Source organism: Chiloscyllium plagiosum, unplaced genomic scaffold (assembly GCF_037043375.1).
Source record: "Chiloscyllium plagiosum isolate Xiang-an unplaced genomic scaffold, Cpla_swu_hap1 HiC_scaffold_10, whole genome shotgun sequence".
Taxonomy (NCBI): Eukaryota; Metazoa; Chordata; class Chondrichthyes; order Orectolobiformes; family Hemiscylliidae; genus Chiloscyllium; species Chiloscyllium plagiosum.
The window spans coordinates 87050512-87072899 of NW_028270148.1; the positions used below are offsets into that span (position 1 = coordinate 87050512).

A 22388-nucleotide genomic window follows, 5' to 3' on the forward strand; every position below is an offset into this window, starting at 1 on the left:
ATTTAATCTTGTTTAACCTTCATGAATTTGAACAGCTCTAATCAAATTTCCTAATGTTTTCAGCTCCAGGAGAATGCCTTGGATATATTTCCTAAAATGTGCTTCCCAGAAAGTCCAAGCATTATTTTGGAAATGTTTAGCATAAAAGCCTAGCTTTAATACTCACTGTCTCAATTATTGAAACCAAGTGTCCTATCTGTTTTGTTTTAAACACCTTCTCAACTTGTCTTAGCACCTAAACATTGTGCTTTTCTGTTCCTTGAAATTATACTGTATAAACTTATTTTGCTTCTTTCTTCCTGCCAAATGTATCAATTTAGTTTGATAGTTTCACTTGCTACATGTTCTGCTCATTTTATCAGCTTAGGTCTTCCTGAAATCTACTATATATTATCCTTTTCACTTTTCCTGTGTTTCTGATTTTGTGTCAGCTGCAAGCTTTGAAATTGTGCAGTCTGCACCCAGATCCAGGTCATTAACTTCTATTAAAAAGAGCAGTGGTCCTGATGCTAAACCCTGAGGGACATCGCCATATATTTTCTTCAACTCTGAAAAACATGTTTACAATTCAAATCTCTCCTTCCTGTCTCTTAACCAATTTTGAAGTCATGGATCTGACCTGCTTTTCTTAACAAAGACTTTGCCTCTCTGTTCTGGCAACCTCTTTAAAATAGTATAATTTGGTATGTTGCCATAGTTCCTTTACTCCCATGCACCTCCAATTATGCTAAAATTCTATTATGTGTTATTTTGACTCATAGCTTTTGAAAATCCACAATATCAGCTGTACTACCCTCTTGAAAGATAACTCTATTACTTCATCAAAGACCTCAATCAAGTTATTCAAATCCAATTTTCCTTTAATGAATCCAGTGTGACACTTGTTTATTAGTCAATACTTTTTCAAATGCCTTTAAATTTTATCCCAGATCTAAGGACAATTAGTAGATTGTGGTCAGACCCTCTGCAAATTCCACCTTTTTTTTCATAACCTAGGAAGCATCCCATCTGAAGCACATGAATTTCATACTTTGTTGATTGCCATTCCTTTCCCTATTCAATATAACATAAGCAGGTCTCCTCCTTTACCATTTGATAGAATCATTGGAAAGATGTCATTCAGCACTTCAAGTCTTGGCCATACTAAAGTGTCCACAGAGTCCAGAGATGTGCATGTTAGGTGGATTAACCATGGTAAATGCAGGGTTACAGAGATAAACTGGGGGGTGTGGGGGGTTCTATTCAGAGGGACAGTCTGGACTCGATGGGCCAAATGGTTGCTTTCAAACTGTAGGCATTTTTTGACACTCCAAACAGCGTCTCACGCAGACCCAGCACCCGACCTAATCCCCATAACCCTGCATTTACGTTGGTTAATTTGCCTAATCTGCACATCTTTGAATAGCGAGACGATAATGGAATACCTAGAGGAAACCCACACAGACATGGGGAGAGTGTGCAAACTCTACACAGTCACCCAAAGCTGGATTTGAACCCATGGACCCTGGTGTTGTGAGGTGGCAGTGCTAGCTGCTATGCCACATCCTCTTCCAAATTAAAGGAAGTGTAGAGTACTCATTCCAAACTTCAACTATGTCCTCTACACCACAAAAATACTCTCATTTTTAGTTGTGTTTGCCTATTCTTCTTTTGATCACTCTTTGTAAAAGACTATCGATTCCGTTTTATCTTAGCTGTTTTTTTTTCATACTTAGACATTGAGTAATTGTCTTTACTGCCTAACCTATTAACTGCATCAATATCACCACCTGTCTCCATGTTGTAGATGTGGCTTTTTTGAACTCGTGTACATTCACTTTGCTTTTGCTTATTTTGCATTGCTTTGCATCATTTCCAAATCCACTTCTAAAAATAACAGTCCAAAATAATCACAACCATCCAGAGAAATTAGATATTTTGTACTCTGCACATTCAGGAGCAGATTATGGTTCAAAGGAGAATGGGAAAGGCCAGAAGGAGAGGCTAGTGATAGTGCTAAGTTTAATCTTCATGATGGTGTACTATATCTATCTACCTTCAGAATGAAAATGTGAATACTAAGGGCATACAAGACAATGTTTGGAGAGCAGCTGAGCAATAATATTTCAGGGATCTGAGAGGTGTGCCAATTGATTTAGTTCAAATGACCAATAATTCCCCAGAATAACATGGTCTGGACATAGAATTGGTGCCCATCATAATTTTGAGAAAGGATATCAAAGCTTTGGTGCAAAGGAGATTTACCAGAATCCTGTTGGGAATAAGGGACCAAGGTTATATGGAGAAACCAGAGAAATCCAGATTGTTTTCCTTACTGATAGGGATGATCTAACAGAGATGTTCTGGCAGTGTAGGTATGAAGAAAATATTTCCATTGGTTGGAGGATAGTAACCAGAAGTCACAGATTTAAAATAACTGGCAAAAAATCCTAGAGTACAATTAGAAAAATGTCTTTATGCAACAAAATATCGTGATCTGGAGTGCACTGCCTGTGTTGGAAGGCGATGCATCAATAATTTCCAAAAGGGAATTGGAGGAAAATTTTCAGTGGTTTGGGGAAAGAGCAGTGGGATGGGACAAATTGCATTGATTTTTCAAAAAAGCCAACACAGCAAAATTGGCTGGATGGTCTTCTTCTGTACTTTATCATTCTATAAGAGTTCATGATGAAATAATTCAAAGGTATAATCTAATTTCAGGGGTCAGATGATCTTGAAAAACCATTCAATGCTCATGCAGCTGTGTAACATCAGTTGATTTCTCCAATTGTATTTATAGTTTTGTAATCCACTCTGTGCCATTTGTTATTTTACTGTATATATGTCAGAACTGAAATAAGTGTGTAAGATTCTTTAGAAACAGGAAAAATCTACTTGTCCCTTTTTGACAGATGAACCTGCATATTCTCACCACACGTATCAATTCCTGCTTGAGAACAGCACAGAAGCCTATTTCATAAATATAGCCATCACACTTAAAGGCACAAAACAGACGCGGAGTTATTCTTTTTCACCGAGAAAACTTAATGAATAGTTTGCAAATACAGCACCAGAAAGCATCTAAAGGTATTGCTTTCCCAGGAATTCACTCCCTTACCTGCTGGGTCACAGTGCATTCTGTCATACAAAGGCCACTGCACTCCTCCTCATGATAGTCTTCCTTGCACTCACGGCAAAATATAAACTGAAAGACAAAAATGTGGAGAAAGAATACATGAAAGCAGTTAAAAAGTTGGCAAGAATGACTAATGAGTTATCTGTATAAGCTAAGTGTTTCATTGGGTGGACTCTTGTGGCTTTAGGCTCTTGCTTTCTTGCTGAAGAGTAGGTGAGAGACTCAGACTGCCTTTTTTCTGGGAAGGTTCATCAAGTCAGTCAGGTAAGCATGCCAGAACGGCCCCTTCTCCTGGAATCACAACCCCAGGGATGGAAGGCTGATTTACCCAGGGCTATTAGCTCATCAGAATTCCATCAGCTGTAAAGTCAGATCACCAGGTCACAGGTAAGTCATGTTGGGAATTAGAAGCAAGGTGGTACATACAACAAGAGAGGGCAGAGAAGCCAGTAGGAAGGTTAGAGATGGCTGTCAGGTGGAACATCCCATCCTTTTCAATTTCTAATCCCTCAATCAGGCACTGAGTGCTTTCAAAGGACTACCAATCCCCAGTCCGTTAGTGGGGACTGGTTAGCTGCATGCACATTGCACGGGGTGACAACCCTGCCTACAGCTGGGTTAATACCTATGGTGGTGGGATGAGATTATTAAGCAATCAATAATTGATGCCAAAGCTTGATGGCAGCAACAGTGGGTAATCTTGTGTTTCATTTTATTAATATTGTTCCGTGAATGGATTCTGAATGGAGGTCAGGAATAAAATGTGGCTGTAAAGCTGCTGCTTTATTTTCAGTGTTGATTTCCTCGAATTCTAGGAACAGTAATTACTGTTTTATTAGCTATTGCAGTGATTTGGAACTTTGAGGGAAACTTATCAAAACAATGGCACTTTTAAAAAAGGAGAAAGACAGACAAAGGCAGTGATCATATGAGAAGTGATTTAAATGGATAAAGAAACCTACACTGCTGTCTGACTCAGCAGTGAATCTGCACACCTGCTACCTTGCTGTTTGGTTTCAAGTATCTCTGGACTTTGGAGTTCTTTCTAAGAAAAACAAACAAACAGTGAAATTCACAGCTAACCTTGAGAAACCTAACAAACAGTGAAATTCACAGCTAACCTTGAGAAACCTGAGTGTTGGAGCTCACAGCAGGAGAGCAGATAAGTGTCTGATTTTAAAGTGTAACCTTACTGTTTTTCTTTTGTAAATCTATAACAGTGAGTAGAGTGGGTTCCCTTTTGATTAGATGTTTTTATTGAGATCTGTCTCTTGATTAAACTTTAAACTTATGAAACAAGTACCAACCCAGCTTGGAGAAGTGTTTTTAGAACACTAAGACTGTGCTATTTTCTGGTCTGTAGATTGTTGAGATGCAAAGACAGCCTTTAGTAGAGTGATGTGCTCTTTCCTGTTGGATGTGGAGATTAGGGAGAGTTTCCACTGATGATTGTGTCTGCAGGAAGTACGTTTGGTTGCAAATCCTATCTGATTGCATGGATCAGTTTGAGCGGCAGTTAGAGGCAATTGGGAATTTACAAGAACTAGGGGATGTTATGGATGGCAGTTGCCGGGAGAGAGGTAAACCACAGATACAGTCAGGTAAATGGGGGACTTCCAGGAAAGGAAGGAGAGGGAGGCAGGTGATGCAAGAGTCTCCTGTGATTATCCTCATCTCAAACAGGGATGCTGTTTTGGAAAATGTTTGAGGTGATGGACTCTGAGGGGAAGGTAGTATGAACAGCTAGGTTTCTGATACCAACACTGGCTCTAATATAATGAAGGAGAAAGTGAGGTCTGCAGATGCTGGAGATCAGAGCTGGAAATGTGTTGCTGGAAAAGCGCAGCAGGTCAGGCAGCATCCAGGGAACAGGAGAATCGACGTTCCTTCTTCAGGAATGAGGAAAGTTTGTCCAGCAGGCTAAGATAAAAGGTAGGGAGGAGGGACTTGGGGGAGGGGCGTCGGAAATGTGATAGGTGGAAAGAGGTCAAGGTGAGGGTGATAGGTCAGACTGGGGTGGGGGCGGAGAGGTCGGGAAGAAGATCTCAGGCTAAGAAGGCGGTGCTGAATTCGATGGATTTGACTGAGACAGGGTGGGGGGAGGGGAAATGAGGAAACTGGTGAAATCTGAGTTCATCCCTTGTGGTTGGAGGGTTCCTAGCCGGAAGATGAGGCGTTCTTCCTCCAACCGTCGTTTTGTTGTGGTCTGACGATGGAGGAGTCCAAAGACCTGCATATCCTTGGTGGAGTGGGAGGGGGAATTGAAATGTTGAGCTACAGGGTGGTTGGGTTGGTTGGTCCGGGTGTCCCAGAGGTGTTCTCTGAAACGCTCCGCAAAGGAAACTTCCATATCCACCACAGATTCACCTGCACCTCTACACATATCATCTATTGCATCCTCTGCACCTGATGTGGCCTCCTCTATATTGGGGAGACAGGCCGGCTACTTGCGGAGCGTTTCAGAGAACACCTCTGGGACACCCGGACCAACCAACCCAACCACCCTGTAGCTCAACATTTCAATTCCCCCTCCCACTCCACCAAGGATATGCAGGTCTTTGGACTCCTCCATCGTCAGACCACAACAAAACGACGGTTGGAGGAAGAACGCCTCATCTTCCGGCTAGGAACCCTCCAACCACAAGGGATGAACTCGGATTTCACCAGTTTCCTCATTTCCCCTCCCCCCACCCTGTCTCAGTCAAATCCATCAAATTCAGCACCGCCTTCCTAACCTGAGATCTTCTTCCCGACCTCTCCGCCCCCACCCCAGTCTGACCTATCACCCTCACCTTGACCTCTTTCCACCTATCACATTTCCGACGCCCCTCCCCCAAGTCCCTCCTCCCTACCTTTTATCTAAGCCTGCTGGACAAACTTTCCTCATTCCTGAAGAAGGGCTAATGCCCGAAACGTCGATTCTCCTGTTCCCTGGATGCTGCCTGACCTGCTGCGCTTTTCCAGCAACACATTTCCAGCTCTAATATAATGAAGGGTCTGCCAGTTCCAAGCGATCGATTGTGATAAGAACACTCTAGTCAGAGGCACTGACAGATAATCACGCGGCTGATAGTGAAACATCAGAATGGTGAGTTGCCTCCCTGGTGTCAGGATCAAGGCTATCTCTGACAGGAGGCACAATGTTCTCAAAGGGGAGAGGGACCAGCAGGAGGTCCTTGTACAGATTGGAACTAATGACATAGGAAGAGAAAAAGATGAGGTTCTGAGGAAAGAATATAAGACGTTATGCAGGAATTTAAAAAGTAGGTCCTCGAGGGTAGTAATATCTGGATTACTCCTGGTGCCATGAGTTAGTGAGGGTTGAGGATTTTTAACCTAGTGAGCTTAGGAATAGGAGGATAGAACAGATGAATGCATGGCTGAGGAGCTGGTGCAGGGGAGAAGGATTCACATTTTTGGATAATTAGAATCTCTTCTGGGGTAGAAGAGACCTGTACAAGAAGGACAGATTGCACCTGAATTGGAAAGGGACTAAAATACTGGCAGGGAGATTTACACAGCTGCTCAGGAGGATTCAAACTGGTAAGGTTGGCTGGGGCTGAGGGGTAGTGGTGGGACCCAGGGAGATACTGACGAATGACATCAGTCTAACACTGGTAGATTTGAGAAGGAGTATGTCAAACAGACATGTCAGGCAGGAACAAAGCAGTGAATGAAGTAGGTCTGATGAATTAAACTACATTTATTTGAATACAAGAGGCCTAACAGGTAAGGCAGATGAACATGGGGCTGGGATATCACAGCAATTCCAGAGACATGGCTCAGGAATGGACAGGACTGGCAGCTTAATGTTCCAGAGTATAGGTTCAATAGGAAGAATCAATAGGAGGGCAAAAGAGGAAGGGATTTTTTGATTAGGGATAACATTGCAGCTGTACTTAGGGAGAATATTTCTGTGAATGCATCCAGGGAAGTTATTTGGGTGGAACTGAGAAATAAGAAAGGGATGATCACCTTGTATGGAGTCCCCACATTTCCCACCATCACACCCCCCCACCCCCAACACACACACACACACAAACACACACACACAAATAGTCAGCAGGAAATTGAAAGACAAATTTGAAAGAAGATTTCAGTTATCTGTAAGAATAATAGGGTGGTTATGGTAGAGGATTTTAACTTTCCAAACATAGACTGGAACTGCCATAGTGTTAAGGGCTTGGATGGAGAGCAATTTGTTCAGTGTGTACAGAAAATTTTCTGATTCAGTATGTGGATGTATCTACTAGAGAAGATGCAAAACTTGATCCACCCTTGAGAAATAAGGCAGGGGAACTGACTGAGGTGTCAGTGGGGAAGCACTTTGGGGGCAGTTACTATAATTCTATTAGTTTTAAAACAGTGATGGGAAAGGATAGACCAGATCTAAAAGTTGAAGTTCTAAATTGGAGGGAGGCTAACTTTGACAGTATGAGGCAAGAACTTTCAAAAGTTGATTGGGAGCAGATATTTGCAGTAAACGGATGGCTAGAAAATGGGAAGCCTTCAAAAATAAGATTACAAGAGTCCAGAGACAGTATATTCCTGTTAGGGTAAAGGGCAAGGCTGGTAGGTGTGTGGAATGCTGGATGACTAGAGAAATTGAGGTTTTGGTCAAGAACAAGGAGGAAGCATTTGGCAGAGATAAACGGCAGAGATCGAGTGAATCGTTAGAAGAGAATAAAGGCAGTAGGCGTATACTTAAGAGGGAAAACAGGAGGGCAAAAAGGGGACATCAGATAGCTTTGGCAAATAGGGTTAAGGAGAATCCATAGGGATTCTACAAATACATTAAGGACAAAAGGGTAACTAGGGAGCGAATAGGGCCCCTTAAAGAAGGGCTTATGCCCGAAACGTCGATTCTCCTGTTCCTTGGATGCTGCCTGACCTGTTGCGCTTTTCCAGCAACACATTTTCACCCCTTAAAGATCAGCAAGGTCACCTGTGTGTGGAACCGCAGGAGAGGGAGGCCATACTATACAAGTAATTTGCATCAATGTTTATTGTGGAGAAGGATATAAAAGACAGAATGTGGGGTAACACATAGTGACATCTTGAAAAATTTCCATATTATAGAGTAGGTGGTGCTGGATGTCTTAAAATGCAAAAGATGGATGTCTTAAAATAAATCCCTAGGAGCTGATCAGATGTACCCTAGAACTCTGTGGGAAGCTAGGGAAGTGCTTGCTGGGCCTCTTGCTGAGATATTTGTATCATCACAGTTGAGGTGCTGGAAGGTTGGCTAACGTGGTGCCACTACTTAAGAAAGGTGGTAAGGAAAGACCAGGGAACGACAGCCTGAAATCGGTGGAGGGAATCCTGAGGGATAGGATTTACATGTATTTGGAAAGGCAAGGACTGATTAGGGATAGTCAACATGGCTTTTTGTGTGGGAAATCATGTCTCACAAACTTGATTGAGTTTTTTGAAGAAGTAACAAAGAGGATTGATGAGGGCAGAGCAGTGGATGTGATGCATATGGACTTCAGTAAGGTGTTCGACAAGGTTCCTCATGGTAGACTGGTTAGCAAGGTTAGATCTCCTGGAATACAGGAAGAACTAACTATTTGGATATTGAACTGGCTCAAAGATAAAAGACAGAGGGTGGTGGTGTGGGGTTGTTTTTCAGACTGGAGGCCTGTGACCAGCGGTGTGCCATAAGGATCGGTGCTGGGTCCACTGCTTTTTGTCATTTATATAAATGACTTGGATGTGAACATAGGAGATATAGTTAGTAAGTTTTCAGAAGTCACCAAAATTGGAGGTGTAGTGGACAGCGAAGAAGGTTGCCTCAGAGTATAACAGAACCTTGATCAGATTGTCCGATGGGCTGAGGAGTGGCAGATGGAGTTTAATTTAGCTAAATGTGAGGTGCTGTATTTTGGAACAGCAAATCAGGGCAGACTTATACACTCAATAGTAAGGTCCTGGGGAGTGTTGATGGACAATCCTTGGATTGCAGGTTCATAGTTCATTGAGAGTTGCAGGTAGATAGGATAGTGAAGAAGGTGTTTGGTATGCTTGCCTTTATTGGTCAGTGCACTGAATATAGGAGTTGGGAGGTCATGTTGCAGGACATTGGTTAGGCTATGACTGGAATACTGTGTGTAATTCTGGTCTCCCTGCTACAGGAAGGATGTTGTGAAACTTGAAAGGATTCAGAAAAGATTTACAAAAATGTTGCCAGGGTTGGAGGGTTTGATCTAAAGGGAGAGGGTGAATAGACTGGGGCTATTTTCCCTGGAGTGTCAGAGACTGAGGGATGACATTATGGAGGTTTATAAAATCATGAGGGGCAAGGATAGGGTAAATAGACAAGGTCTTTTCCCTGGTGTGGGGGAGTGCAAAACTAGATGGGATAGGTTTATAGTGAGAGGGGAAAGATATAAAAGGGATCTGGGGGAAACATTTTCATGCAGAAGTTGGTGCGTGTATGGAATGAGCTGCCAGAGGAAATGGTGGAGGCTGCTACAATTACAACATTTAAAAGGTGCCTGGATGGTATATGAATAGGAAGGGTTTAGAAGGATATGGGCCAAATGCTGGCAAATGGAACTAGATTTATTTACGATATCTGGTTGGCATGAAAGAGTTGGACCAAAGGGTCTGTTTCTATACTGTATATCTCTGTGACTCAGCTATAGTAATTTCTCAAATGGAATCCATATTCACTGGACAGCTCTAAAAGTATGCAATTTTATCTTATGAACCTTAAGCTCCTGTATACCTCTGATACCTGAATTCTAATTCGCAATAAGTCATGTCCACTCAATACCCTACTGACCTATGCTGTTAGTCTGGTCTGACTGTGCAAAAATTTAAAAATTCTCAACCTTTTTTCAAATATCTCATTTAGTTAAACTTCATAATCATTGTAATGTCTTCTGCTTCACAGTCATTCAAGTTATCTGCGTTACTTCAATTCTGAGAATGTGCTTAGTGCTGTAAACTGATAACTGGGTTTAGGTGAGGAGGGTTGAGATTGAAAATTGGCTTGGAATGTTGATTTGAAAGTTAAATTGGAAGATTGATTTTGGGAGATGGATTGGGAATGGTACCAGGAGTGGGTTTCAGAATGCAATCAAGTTTATAATCAGGAATGGGTTCAAGAGTTGGATTGTGAATTGGCTTGGGAATGTGAGTCAGTTTGGGAGTTCGATCAGGAATGGAATTGGCAGTGGGTTTTGGAATTGGATCAGGTGTGGGTTTGGGAGTGGGATCAAGAGTTAGTTTGTTGAGTAGGATCAGGAGTGGGTATGGGAGTGAGATTACAAGTAGGTTAGGAAGTATTGATATTTGAAGTAGATTTATTGGGAGTGTAAGTTAGAGAATTGAGATTGGAAATGGGTTTGTGGGGATTAATACTGGAGTGAGTTTTGGTGTGGAGATATTGAATCAGTATTAAGGCGCGACTTAGATCTCATCAGGTTATTGGTGAAATGGGAGTTGGCACGGGGCAGGGTGACATTAGGCACACAGATACAGAAGATGGCCACTGAGCCATAAGTTGGCCACTTGATACACAAGATGGCTGCTAGACCACAATATGGAGAGTCAGCAGAGCAAACTTGACTCATATTGGCCCCCTGGCTTGGGCTGTTAGGGTTAGCGAGCCCACAGTAATGACAGGGAATGTCATCCTCCACACTAAACACACCCTAGTTAAGATGCTAAACACGTGGAAACTAAGGGCCATGTCCAATATGAGAAGGGCAAAGTGGGAGGCAGTCCTTTTACACCCAAGTCAGTCCGTGGTAATAGTTAAGGATACAGAAGAAAACCCAGCTGAGGGAATTCTAGACGCAAGGGAACCACACAACCGTGGGGATATTGATGGGGATGAGGATAGGGGGAGGGGAAAGGATATCCCCCTAGACACAGCTGAAGAGACCCTCTTCATGGACGGGTCACGAAAATGCATAGCAGGGTCACCCCGAACCGGATGGGCTGTGGTAAATGATAAGTTAGAAACAGTTATATCCAGAAGGATTGATAGAAGTCAGTCCGCACAGATAGTTGAACTGGTAGCATTCAAAGCACTAGAAATAGCAAAAGGAAAAATCGTGAATATATATACAGATAGTCAATAAACCTTCGGTGTAGTCCATGACTATATGGTGGCATGGGTTCACCACTGTGGGGGGGATCCCTTATCAGACACCAATTAAGAATTCAGACACTATTGCGTGCCAGTGAACAGCCAAAAGAGGCTGCAGTAATAAAAATAAAAGCCCATCAAAAGGAGCCAGCAAAAGAGAGTCCAAATTGGCTAAAATTCAAAGGAAACCAGGCAGCAGACCGAGCAGCTCAGAAAGCCCTAGAACAAAAAGCCATTGACGAGGCTGCAATAGCAACTATTGAATTAGCAAAAGATGTTAACCAAATTCAGCAGCCACAAGAGGACACTCGGCAGGAAGAGAGAGAGCAATGGAAACAAGGTGGTAACATCAGCATGTACACAGAACACATTGCTTCAACTACACCATGGGCTTTCCCATATAAGTAGAGAGGCCATGATAGCAAGTTTAGGGAAAGAGTGGTGTTGGAAGGGAAAGGGAAGAGATGTTGCCAAGAACTACCACAGATACATGGTTTGTGTACAACATAACCCAGGGAAACCCATAAAGGTTAAGATGGGACACCAGCCCAGACCTAGGGGACCCTGGGAACACCTTCAGATAGATTTTACAGGGCCACTACCACCTTCACGTGGGAAACTGCCTGGTCATCGTAGACCAATTCACCCGGTGGATAGAAGCATTCCCGACCAAAAGCTGCAGTGTGACCACTGTAGCCAGAATATTAGCAGAGGAGGTAATCCCGAGGTGGGGATATCCCTCCTGATTGACTCTGACCAAGGGACACATTTTACAGGCAAGGCCATGAAGACTGTCTGCTAATTACTTGGCATTAGACAAAAGAATTCACACTCCCTATCACCTCCAGGGATGGTAGAGAGAATGAATAGAACACTCAAAACTACTTTAGTTAAGGCAGAACATGGGCTGAAGTGCTGTCAGTCATACTAATGAAATTAAAAGCCACCACGAATCAGGTAACTGGGCTAACACAATATGAATTAATGACCGGGCAAGCAATGCAATTGCCAGTGGCAATAATCACAGGTGGCACCGATGTGGGTAAAATTCAGCGGTTTGTGATAGAATTACACACCCAATTGAAAGGGATGCGGAAATCTGTAATTGATAAACAAGACAAAAGGACAGGGCAGGGGAACTCAAAATCTTCACTGGGGTCCCAGCAGCAGGAAGCTGTGTCTGAACTGTCTGTTACCCACTGGTAACCCACTCCATGATACCCCTTGGGAGGAGGAGCTCCTAGAGATGACCGACCTTTACATTAGCACAGCCAGGGGAGTTTGTACAATTATTGGTGACAATTGTATTACCCATGTTATTGATGCCTCTTATAACATTACAGAAGCCATCAAGAATATCCAAGACCAGCTAGATAATTTTCAACAGGGAGCCACTATTACAGACAGCTAGCTAAACTGGTTGATAGGTAAATCTTGGGGACCCTATTTGGCACAAGGGATAGTTCTCCTCATTGCACTCATGCCGATATGCTGTGTGGGCCTCAGGTGTTTAAAGCTCTGCTGTAAGGTGCTACTAATGAGAACTGTACCAGCAGCAAGTGTCACCACATGAGATACCCAATGAAATTGGCACTCCATGATACCCCTTGGGAGGAGGAGCTCCTAGAGATGACCGACCTTTACATGTAAATTGGGTGGTCTGCGGGAGATCACTGAAGTCGCCTCCTTGATCACAAAGGGGGAAGTGAAGTGGGAGATGGATTGGGGCAGTGTGACACAAGATAGCTGCTGAGCCATAAGTTGGTCACTTGACACACAAGATGGTCGCCGGACCACAATATGGAGAGAGATAGCAGAGCAAACACATACTACCTGCCAGCACAATGCACTCACAACACAGTTGATTAGTTTAAGGTGGGTGGGGGAGAGAATACACGAGTAACGTACACTGCCCGCCGAAGTCTGGGTGCAGCCAACACCTTTGATAGAAATGCTAACAGTTTGACACGACCTCAATACAAAGTGCTAATAGCCAGGGCTGGAGTAATTGCCCTTCTCAGGAAGAGCGATTAGCGCCCATTACTACAGCAACAGACTTCTGCGCTGACATTGAAACTGACAATGACTGCGTGGAAATTAACAAAGGCTGCACTGGAACTGACAATGACTGCACCAAAACTATCAACAGTTCTGCAATGTTTACAAAAAACAAAATATGTTACAGAGACAATAACCTCATCACTGACCTATTATGACACAAAATGTATAAAAGTATCATGACATGTGTTCCAGTTTGAGAGAAGGATCGCAGCTGACCACTGTGCTGTTGGTATCTTTCTCTCCCCGGAGCTCAGGAATTTCCTTGTATAATAAACTCTGACTCCGAGGCTGGTGATTTTCCCAACATTGGTTTGTATTTTCTGCTATGTTTTACGATAGGAAAGAATATCTTTTGAATGTTTCTTCAGTCAAGTTGATCAAGATAAATTCAGTGATTTAAAAAAAAATGCAAACAACACTTTTTCAGGTAACAACTATGTTAGACAATGGGGATGTTGTGGTGAGGTGGCATTATCACTGGACTAGCAACCCAGAGTCCCAAGTTAATATTTTGGAGAAATCGGTTTAATCCCTGTGTATGGCAAATAATAAAATTTGAATCCAATAAAATGGGAAAGCTAGCCTAATAACAACCACGTAACTATTGTCAACTTATTGTAAAAACTCATCTGATGTCCTTTTGAGAGGGAAATCTACAATCCTTGAACCAGCCTAAGTGTGATTCCTGACCTCCATCAATGTGGTTGATCTTCTGAAATGGCCTAGACAGCTAATTAGTTGAAGAAACATTGCCATGTCCCATGCAAGAAAGAAACATGTAACTGAATAATTTTTTTGCCCTCACTGCCAATGAATTCATACTTCATAAACCAATGGATATCAACTTGATAGAGTCATCGAGTCATAGAGATGTACAGCATGGAAATAGACCCTTCAGTCTAACCCGTCCACGCTGACCAGATATCCCAACCCAATCAAGTCCCACCCACTAGCACCTGGCCCACATCCCACCAAACCCTTCCTATTCATATACCCATCCAAATGCCCTTAAATGTTGCAATTATACCAGCCTCCACCACTTCCTCTGGCAGCTCATTCCATACACGTACCACCCTCTGTGTGAAAAAGTTGCCCCTTAGGTCCTTTTTATATCTTTCCCCTCTCACCCTAAACCTATGCCCTCTAGTTCTGGATTCCTCCACCACAGGGAAAAACTTTGTCTATTTATCCTATCCATGTCCCTCATAATTTTGTAAACCTCTATAAGGTCACCCCTCAGCCTCAGACGCTCCTGGGAAAACAGCCCTAGCCTGTTCAGCCTCTCCCTATAGTTCAAACCCTCCAACCCTGGCAACATCCTTGTAAATCTTTTCTGAACCCTTTCAAGTTTCACAACATTTTTCTTATAGGAAGGAGACCAGAATTGCACGCAATGTTCAGGTCAGCATTAAAGTATATAGGAAGAATCATACATAGGAAGAATCATACAATCATACAAAGAATCATACAAAGAATATAACAACCTTCTTTGGATAAATATATTCAGCTTCAGGTCAAAGAAATGACTGAAATGTTCTACAAGTCAATATGTTTGCAGAGAGCGGCCATTTCATTCTTTTTTTTTGGCACAAGCTTCTCCAGTATGAGGCAAGTTAGTTCCAAAATTAACCTTAAATTCTTTGATCAAACGCAGACACAGATACATTTTCCAAAAAGGGTTGGTCTCCAAGGAAGGAGATAGAGATTGATTGGTGAGACTGATGCCACGGACTTGCTCCATGAGATGAAGCATGGCCTTTGGGGAAGCACTTAAGTTGCTGAACTGACAAATTAATATTCATGGGCAAGTGGATGGACATGCAGCAGTGTAGATGTGCCCCCGAGCATGAAGAGAATTTAAAAATCTGTGCACAGCATTTAAACTGTTCCTCTCTCGCTCGCAGCACACACACAGGAATCTAGTAGCTGTCATTTTCAGACATTAGATGGCAGTAAGAGCACCAGGTATCTTGAATGTCCAGAAAATGTACTTAGAATTGCTTAAGGTTTTTCTGCATCATTTCATTCCTATTTGAAGATATATACTCATTTAGTACTAAAAGTACTTCACATTTCATGAAAGACATATTTATGATATGATCACAATCCCATTTCAAAATTGTAAGTCTGCCCTATAACAGTTGCTTTAAAAAAATTGGTTTATTTTCGAGGGATTTAAGCCACCTATTTTTGAATACATCTGGCCCTCCAGCTCCTGATGGTACCAAATTGTACCCTTCTAGGTGATGGAATTTGTTATTTCACTGAGTAAAGCAGCTTTCAAACACAATCGATCCCATCGATGTCAAAGAAGGGCGAAGTTATAGCCTGAGGGGTTCTGTCACAGTTTTGATCCTTTATCCTCATTGTCCATGTCGGCACAGATTATACCCCTTACAATTAACAACCTGTATGATGAAGAGTTGTCACTAATGTGACAATAAGTTTACACAATCTAACTTGAGGGCTTTCCTGCTAATCTTAGTAGTTCCTTGCATTCAAGAGGGCCTTTGCCATGCTAAAAGTATGCCATGTGGCAATGTTACATGGGCATACTTTTAGTTGACAAAGCATGTATAATGGAGATAGGAAGTTTCTGATTTTCAAGTGAATACCAAATTGTCCTTGAGCCTCGAATTGCATTTCACTCAAAAACTGAACTAAGTCTAATTGCTTTGGGATGCCCGAGGTCCTGGAAGGTACTATAAAAATGCAAGTTCTTCCTTTTTGGGTCTTTCCATGGAAAATGTCACGGGGGATTGATTAATAACATTTGTCTTTGCAACAACTGATTGAAGAAAAGGTTACTGGATGTACTTCCTTTCCAAAATATCCTATGAAAAGATCAAGAACCCATGCGGCCTCTTTCTCAGGACCCAAAATTTCAAAAACTGATTCTTCGAATTCTTTCATTTTACAGTGTGAAATATACTCACATTATATCTGTTTATGCAACTGACCATTACTCAATTAAAAATTTATTAACTTACTAGAAGAGAAGTGCATGCGGAGAACTATTGTTTTAATAATGTAAAGAAAGAAATGTATTTTTATGAGACCTTCCAATAACTTCAGGTGACTGCAAAGTGCTTTACGGCAATTAAGTATTTCTGAAATATGGTCATTGTTGTGAAGTAAGAAATGAGGTAGTCATTTTGCTTACAGTGAATTCCCACAAACAGCAATGTGATAGTGAGGTGTTTATTTTTAATATGTAACATTAATTGAGGAATTAGTATTGGTCAGGATATTGGGATAAATCCACTGATTCTTTTAAAAAACTGTGCTACTGAATCTTTCCTTCCTATACAGGATAGTGGACACTACTTCAGCTGACACTACTTCAGTTGAACAAACATATATTTAAAGTTGGGAATTAATAGGCTGAAGGGGATATAATCTCACGCAAATTAGCAAGGTGAGCATGACAGGTTTTATAATGGATATCCGAACTACAGAGGAAAACATGGGGTGAATGGATCTGTGCCAGCGTGAAATGGTTCACAGGAAATCAGAAGCTTAGTTTCACACATCATCCAGTTTTCTGTTCCAGTTTTCTTCGCCATCTAAAAAACAATGCCCTGAGTTGATCACTCGCTTGACATAGTCAAGTCCTGATGTATTCTGGGACCTGTAATAAGGGTCTTGAAACAACTCGCTGTGGCATAGCAATATGTCAGTAAGTACAGTTTCAAATTTCAGGCAGTAATCTGTGATGCTTTCTGTAAAGCTTGCCAAGAACTTGATGTGCTTTCTCATGCAGTGTTCCATTTTCTAAGTGATCAATAGCACCACAAAACATTTCTCTCTTAATCTCCTAAGTGCCACTTTTATCAAAAAGTTTGCAACAATTGTATCTGAACCAGAAGTAAAACTGTTTTGTTACCATTTTTTAAAATTATGTGTTCATATAATATTTTTGCATACTGTTTTGTCCAAAGCTAAGCATTTATGTTATGGTGCTTTTTTAAGCAAGCTTTTCAACACTTGAGTGTTACATTAATGTGTGCAGCAGTGCTTCAGCAATAAAATGATTTGGCACTGCCTTCTTTTAGGTCACTCCTCCACCGTTAATATTCATGCCTCCAGCTGCCTGGGCTCTAATCCTTAACATTTCCTCCACAGCTCTACCACTATCCTCCTGGATAATACTGCTTAAAATTTACCACAATGAATAAGCTTCTGATCACTTCCTAATATCTCCTTATGTGGCTCAATGTTAGATTTTCTCCAATGATGCTACTGTGAGTCACCTTAAACCATTGCTGTCTAAATGCAAGTTGTTGTTATAAAACACCACTGCCCAGACTTTTGATACAATGGAGAAGCCCTCTGTCACAGTGAAAATGGCAGAAGCACCCAAAAATTGAAAGGCCCATCCTCAAATGCATCATTTCTGATTTTCTTCACACATCATCCAGTTTTCTGTTCCAGTTTTCTTAGCCACCTAAAAAGCAGTGCCCTGAGTTGATCACTCTCTTGACATAGTTAAGTCCTGATGCTTTCTGAGACCTGCAAAAAGGGTCTTGAATCCAACTGCTGTGGCACAACAATGTCAGTAAGTACGGTCTCAACTTTCAGGCAGTAATCTGTGATGCTGTTGTAAAGCTTGCCAAGAACTTGATGTGCTTTCTCATGCAGATTTGGTGACAGACCAGACTTTGTGGTTTGTGGAGATAGTTGGCCATTTAAATGGTCAACTATTTTCCAGTTAAATTCCATTTTGGTTTTTTTTCAGCCTGGAGCCTGGAGTGCTCAGACCAAAGCAGATCTGTTTCAGTCAAATTATTTTGCATAGTGAGGTTACCCCTTCAAAGAGGTGAGATACCCCTGTGGATATGGTCTCAGGATACCTTAGAAGGGTTCACGTGTTAGCTGGCGACAGGTCAGGGGTCCTTGTGGTGAGGGAGGCAGAGGTGGCTCAGTGGTTAGCACTGCTGCCTCACAGCGCCAGGGACCTGGGTTCGATTCCCGTCTTGGGTGACTGTCTGTGTGGAGTTTGCACATTCTCCCTGTGTCTGCGTGAGTTTCCTCTGGGTGCTCCAGTTTCCTCCCACAATCCAAGGATGTGCAGGTCAGGTGAACTGGTCATGCTAGATTGCACAGTGTTAGGTACATTAGTCAGGGATAAATATCGGGGAATGGGTGTGGGTGGGTTACTCTGCAGAGGGTTGGTGTGGACTTGTTGGGACAAAGGGCCAGTTTCCATACTGTAGGGAATCTAATCTAATCAGGTCAGGTACTCTTTAACATTGTAAAAAGTAGACAGGAATGACTTAAATATTGCAAAATCCCAATGGCACTACCAAAGAAGTGTTGAAAAGCTTCAAAGTTGAAAACTGTCAAAATTGTAGAAGCTGTCATTAGAGCTGTTAAAATTGTCAAACAACTTAGAGTACAAATATTTGTTTTCACAAGAGATTAATTGACCAAATTTAACTGTATTCATTTTAAAAAAAATCAATGATCTTTTCTTTAGATAGAGACAATAATCAATAGATATATATTATGTTCGCATGATTCCTCAGGTTTGCCTATGGTGGGTACTAGGTGAGTTGGAGGAAGGTGCAAGCGGGCATCAGAGCCGCCCCGCATTTGCCACGGGACTATGCCTACATCGGTAAAACTATAGGAATTCATTTTGTGTTTTAAACGGCAGCCGCAGCTTAAACCCACAGAACTCAGCAGCTGCCGGTCTGCCCACGTGACCGGGAGATGGGAGCCAGAGGACAGATCAAATCCACACGAGGCCAGACACTAACCATGACTCATAGACCGAAACTCCGGAGCTAATTAATATGGAAACCCATTTCCTAATCAAATCAAGAGACTGACTGAAACACACCCATATTCATCAATACAGAACCAGTCTGACACAAAGGACAGGCATCCACCAGACAGGAACGAACAGACTAATACACACCAGCACCCCAAGGGAACAAAGGGGGGTGCTAGCCCCCAGCTCTCACAGAGAGAGACAAGCAGATAGTACCCAGACACGTTTACATAATCCAATTAGCACCCTATTGTGTGTACACTGCAACTCTCCTGGGACGGCAGGAAACCCACCATTTGCACCTACTCCAGCGATGATGGGGAACTATCATCCCATTCATACTCAAAATCCTCACATCCTGACAAAGAAAGGTATATAATGTGTAGCAGCGCGCGGCAACAGCAGAACAGCCGAGATTCGGACCCCTGTTGGTCTCCGCCAGTGTTACTGTATCAATAAACGTTACCGATTGTTGAACCGCACTCTGGGCTCGGACTGATATCATTTCATCCGCGCTAACAATTGGGGGCTCGTCCGGGATAATGGCGGCTGCTGGATCCCTGCGACGGCACTGGGTGAGTATCTTTACTCTCTTACTTCTCGGGTAAAAGTCTCCCAGTGCCCCGCAAGGGACTTCACTGCCGGCTGTTATCTGAACCTGTGAACAGAGTGAGTCCGGCAGTCGTGTAACGATAGAGTACTCTTTAAAAGTGTGTGTGTTTGAGTGTGAGTGATCCTTCGCGGGTGGGCGATTGGGGTCGTGGAACACTAGTAAATGTGTGCGTGATTATTATTATTGTTGTTTATTGTTAATGTGCTACTGTGACTGACAGACTATCCTTGGACCGACGACTTTAGGTACGAGACCCCGACAGATTGACCCCCCGTTTAAAAACCGACCAAACAAGCCTTCCTGGTTGACCGCTGCAGTGGGAGATAGGGGACCCCATTGTACGTTGAGCCCGGTTTTAGCGCCTTCCTTGCATACGCGGTAGAGGCTGGGAGGTCTACGCGGGCTACAAGAAGGGAAATCCTCCAAACCAGCCCGAGACGCGGAGCCTCTGAGCCAAGCGACGGTTACGCGCTCTGCCCATTGACTTCGCGGTCCCGAGGTGTTGGCCTCTGCAGGATCAGGCGCGGTTAGGTCTGAGTTCACGCCCCCCCCCTTGCATTCGGGCCCCTGGTTCACGCCCAGTGCTTGTGGGGTACACACGGCCGCTGAACGTCAGGCGGTGAGAAAGAGACTCACGGAAACCCGGGATCGCGCGCTCAGGAATCGACACGCGCCCCGTCTGTAACTATCCCCACCCCTGCCCAGGTTGACCCGCGGGGCTAGGGTTCGACTTACAGGGAGTGGGCTCCCCGACTGGGAGATTAATGAGCTAGTGCCAGCGACATCCCTTAGCACGCCTGTTAGCTTTACTTTAGTTTAGCTTCTGTCAAGTTGCACCCGCTGCGCCCCTACCATGGGTGGAAGCGCGGCTGAAGACCTAGATTGGGGGCCGGAGGGTTCCCTTACCCGTTTTATAGCCGACGAGAATAAAAAAGTTATTAAGGCTATGCTTCGCTCAGGCTGGCGACCCGCTGACCCGCTGGATGTACAGCGCGAGTGGTGGGCCCGCCAGAAAAAAGATAGGTACGAGAAAGCTTGCGTCCTGGTGCTACAGGCACACGTTAGGCTTGCTGGCAAGGTTCAGCTTTATGTCCAAGACAAGAAAAAGCAGGCCACAGAGCACCTAAAAGCCCAGGCGCTTGCTGCCCGTACGGTTTTACCGACATTATCCGATGCGCCCAGCGCCCCGCTGTCCCCCACCTGGGACTGGGAGGGGCTCACGGACAATCCGGACCCCTGGGAATCGCGCACGGGCTATGCCCGTGCAGCCCTGGTGAAAGTTGAATATACCCCGGGGGAGGGGAGAGGGGATGGGCCACGATCCTTGCCCATAACCCCTGCCTTAAGATGACCTACGTCTCCCTGACCCCGGGCGACACCATGAAACTTCTGGACAGGCTCCCCGCCCTTAAGCCTCGGCACAATAACGCTGAATTTTGGCAGAGGCTTAGGGAGATGCAGATCTGCCACAACCTTCACAATAGGGACGTGGCCGGCCTGGTCCGGACCAAACTCCCGGAGAACCTGTGGTCCAGGCTCCAGCCCGCGCACCAGAATGGGTCCTGGTGCGCTGACCTCAGCGACAGCCGTCGCGAACAGGAGGTTGCCCTCGCTGACTTCAAGGCTGATGTCAGCGAGGCGCTCGGCCATACACCGGTCGACTGGAACGCCATTGTGGGTATCACTCAGAAACCTGGGGAGGGCGCCCAGGAATATGGGGTCCGCAAGTTTAAGGCGTTCCGAGCACACAGTGGGGTTCCCGACGCTGATAGGCAGAACCCCGCATTCGTCCAATTATACAAAGACGGCCTGAGCCCCGCACACCAGGCAGTCCTACGGACGGGCCTGGTGCCCTATGTCACTTTTGCGGAGCTTGAGAACTGGGCCATGTCCCTTGACAACCGAGTGGCGCCCGCTGTTGCGGCAGTTTCAACGGACGAACCGGACGTTTGCTTCCGCGGCAAACGGACGGGGCACCGCAAAGCCCAATGCCCGCTCTTTTTCCGATGCCCCTGGGGTCCGGGTCTGAAGGGGGGCCAGCCACCTTCACAACCGCACTCCTCGCGCCCCCACGACCAAGATCGCCCCAGACAAGGGGTCAACAGCGACCCCAGCCCCCACAAACCCCACAAACCCCGCAGCCCAAGCCTGAAACCCACCATCCCCAACTGGGATCAACTCAGTCGGGGCCAGCTGCTTGGGGCCCAGGCCGCTCCACTGGCCTCACTCCCTTCGAGCTCATGACGGGGAGGGCCATGCGACTACTAGAGAACGTCATGGTCGGGGGGGAAGACATGCCCCCCCTGAGGGACAGGATGACGCGCTATATCAGGCAGCTGGATGCGCAGCTGCGGGCCCTTAGACAAACTGCGCGCGACGTGCAGGACATGAGGGACTAGACAAAACTGCAACCGCATCTGCCCGCCCAACCCCTTCCCGGCGTTGGGGACAAAGTCCTGGTCAGGGCCACCCCCGACCGGCCCAGCATCCTCCCCTGGTGCCTGGGACCGCACAAAATCATCCTCACCAGCGACACTTGCGCCTGTGTCGACATGAAGGGAAAGGGCAGGTGGAAACACTGGTCCCAGCTTAAACCCTTCCCTTAAGCCCCGACCGGACAGACACCCCCTCCCATTTGACTTGACTCTTACTGCCTCCTTTTTCTCCTTATAGCACGACGGGCGGACCAGTCCGGGGGGGGCCTGCTCCTATACGCACTAAC

At 44.4% G+C, this 22388-nt stretch overlaps 1 protein-coding gene across 2 annotated transcripts in view; it reads right to left on the reverse strand.

Annotated features, from left to right (window-relative positions):
* Window positions 1-22388, reverse strand: part of prkn (parkin RBR E3 ubiquitin protein ligase) — a 1164944-nt gene that overhangs the window by 31721 nt on the left and 1110835 nt on the right. For both annotated transcript variants that reach the window (XM_087991523.1, XM_043696306.2), the window contains one exon: window positions 3098-3184. In XM_087991523.1, coding sequence (XP_087847649.1) covers window positions 3098-3184 — 87 coding nt within the window. The remainder of the gene's footprint in view (window positions 1-3097; window positions 3185-22388) is intronic.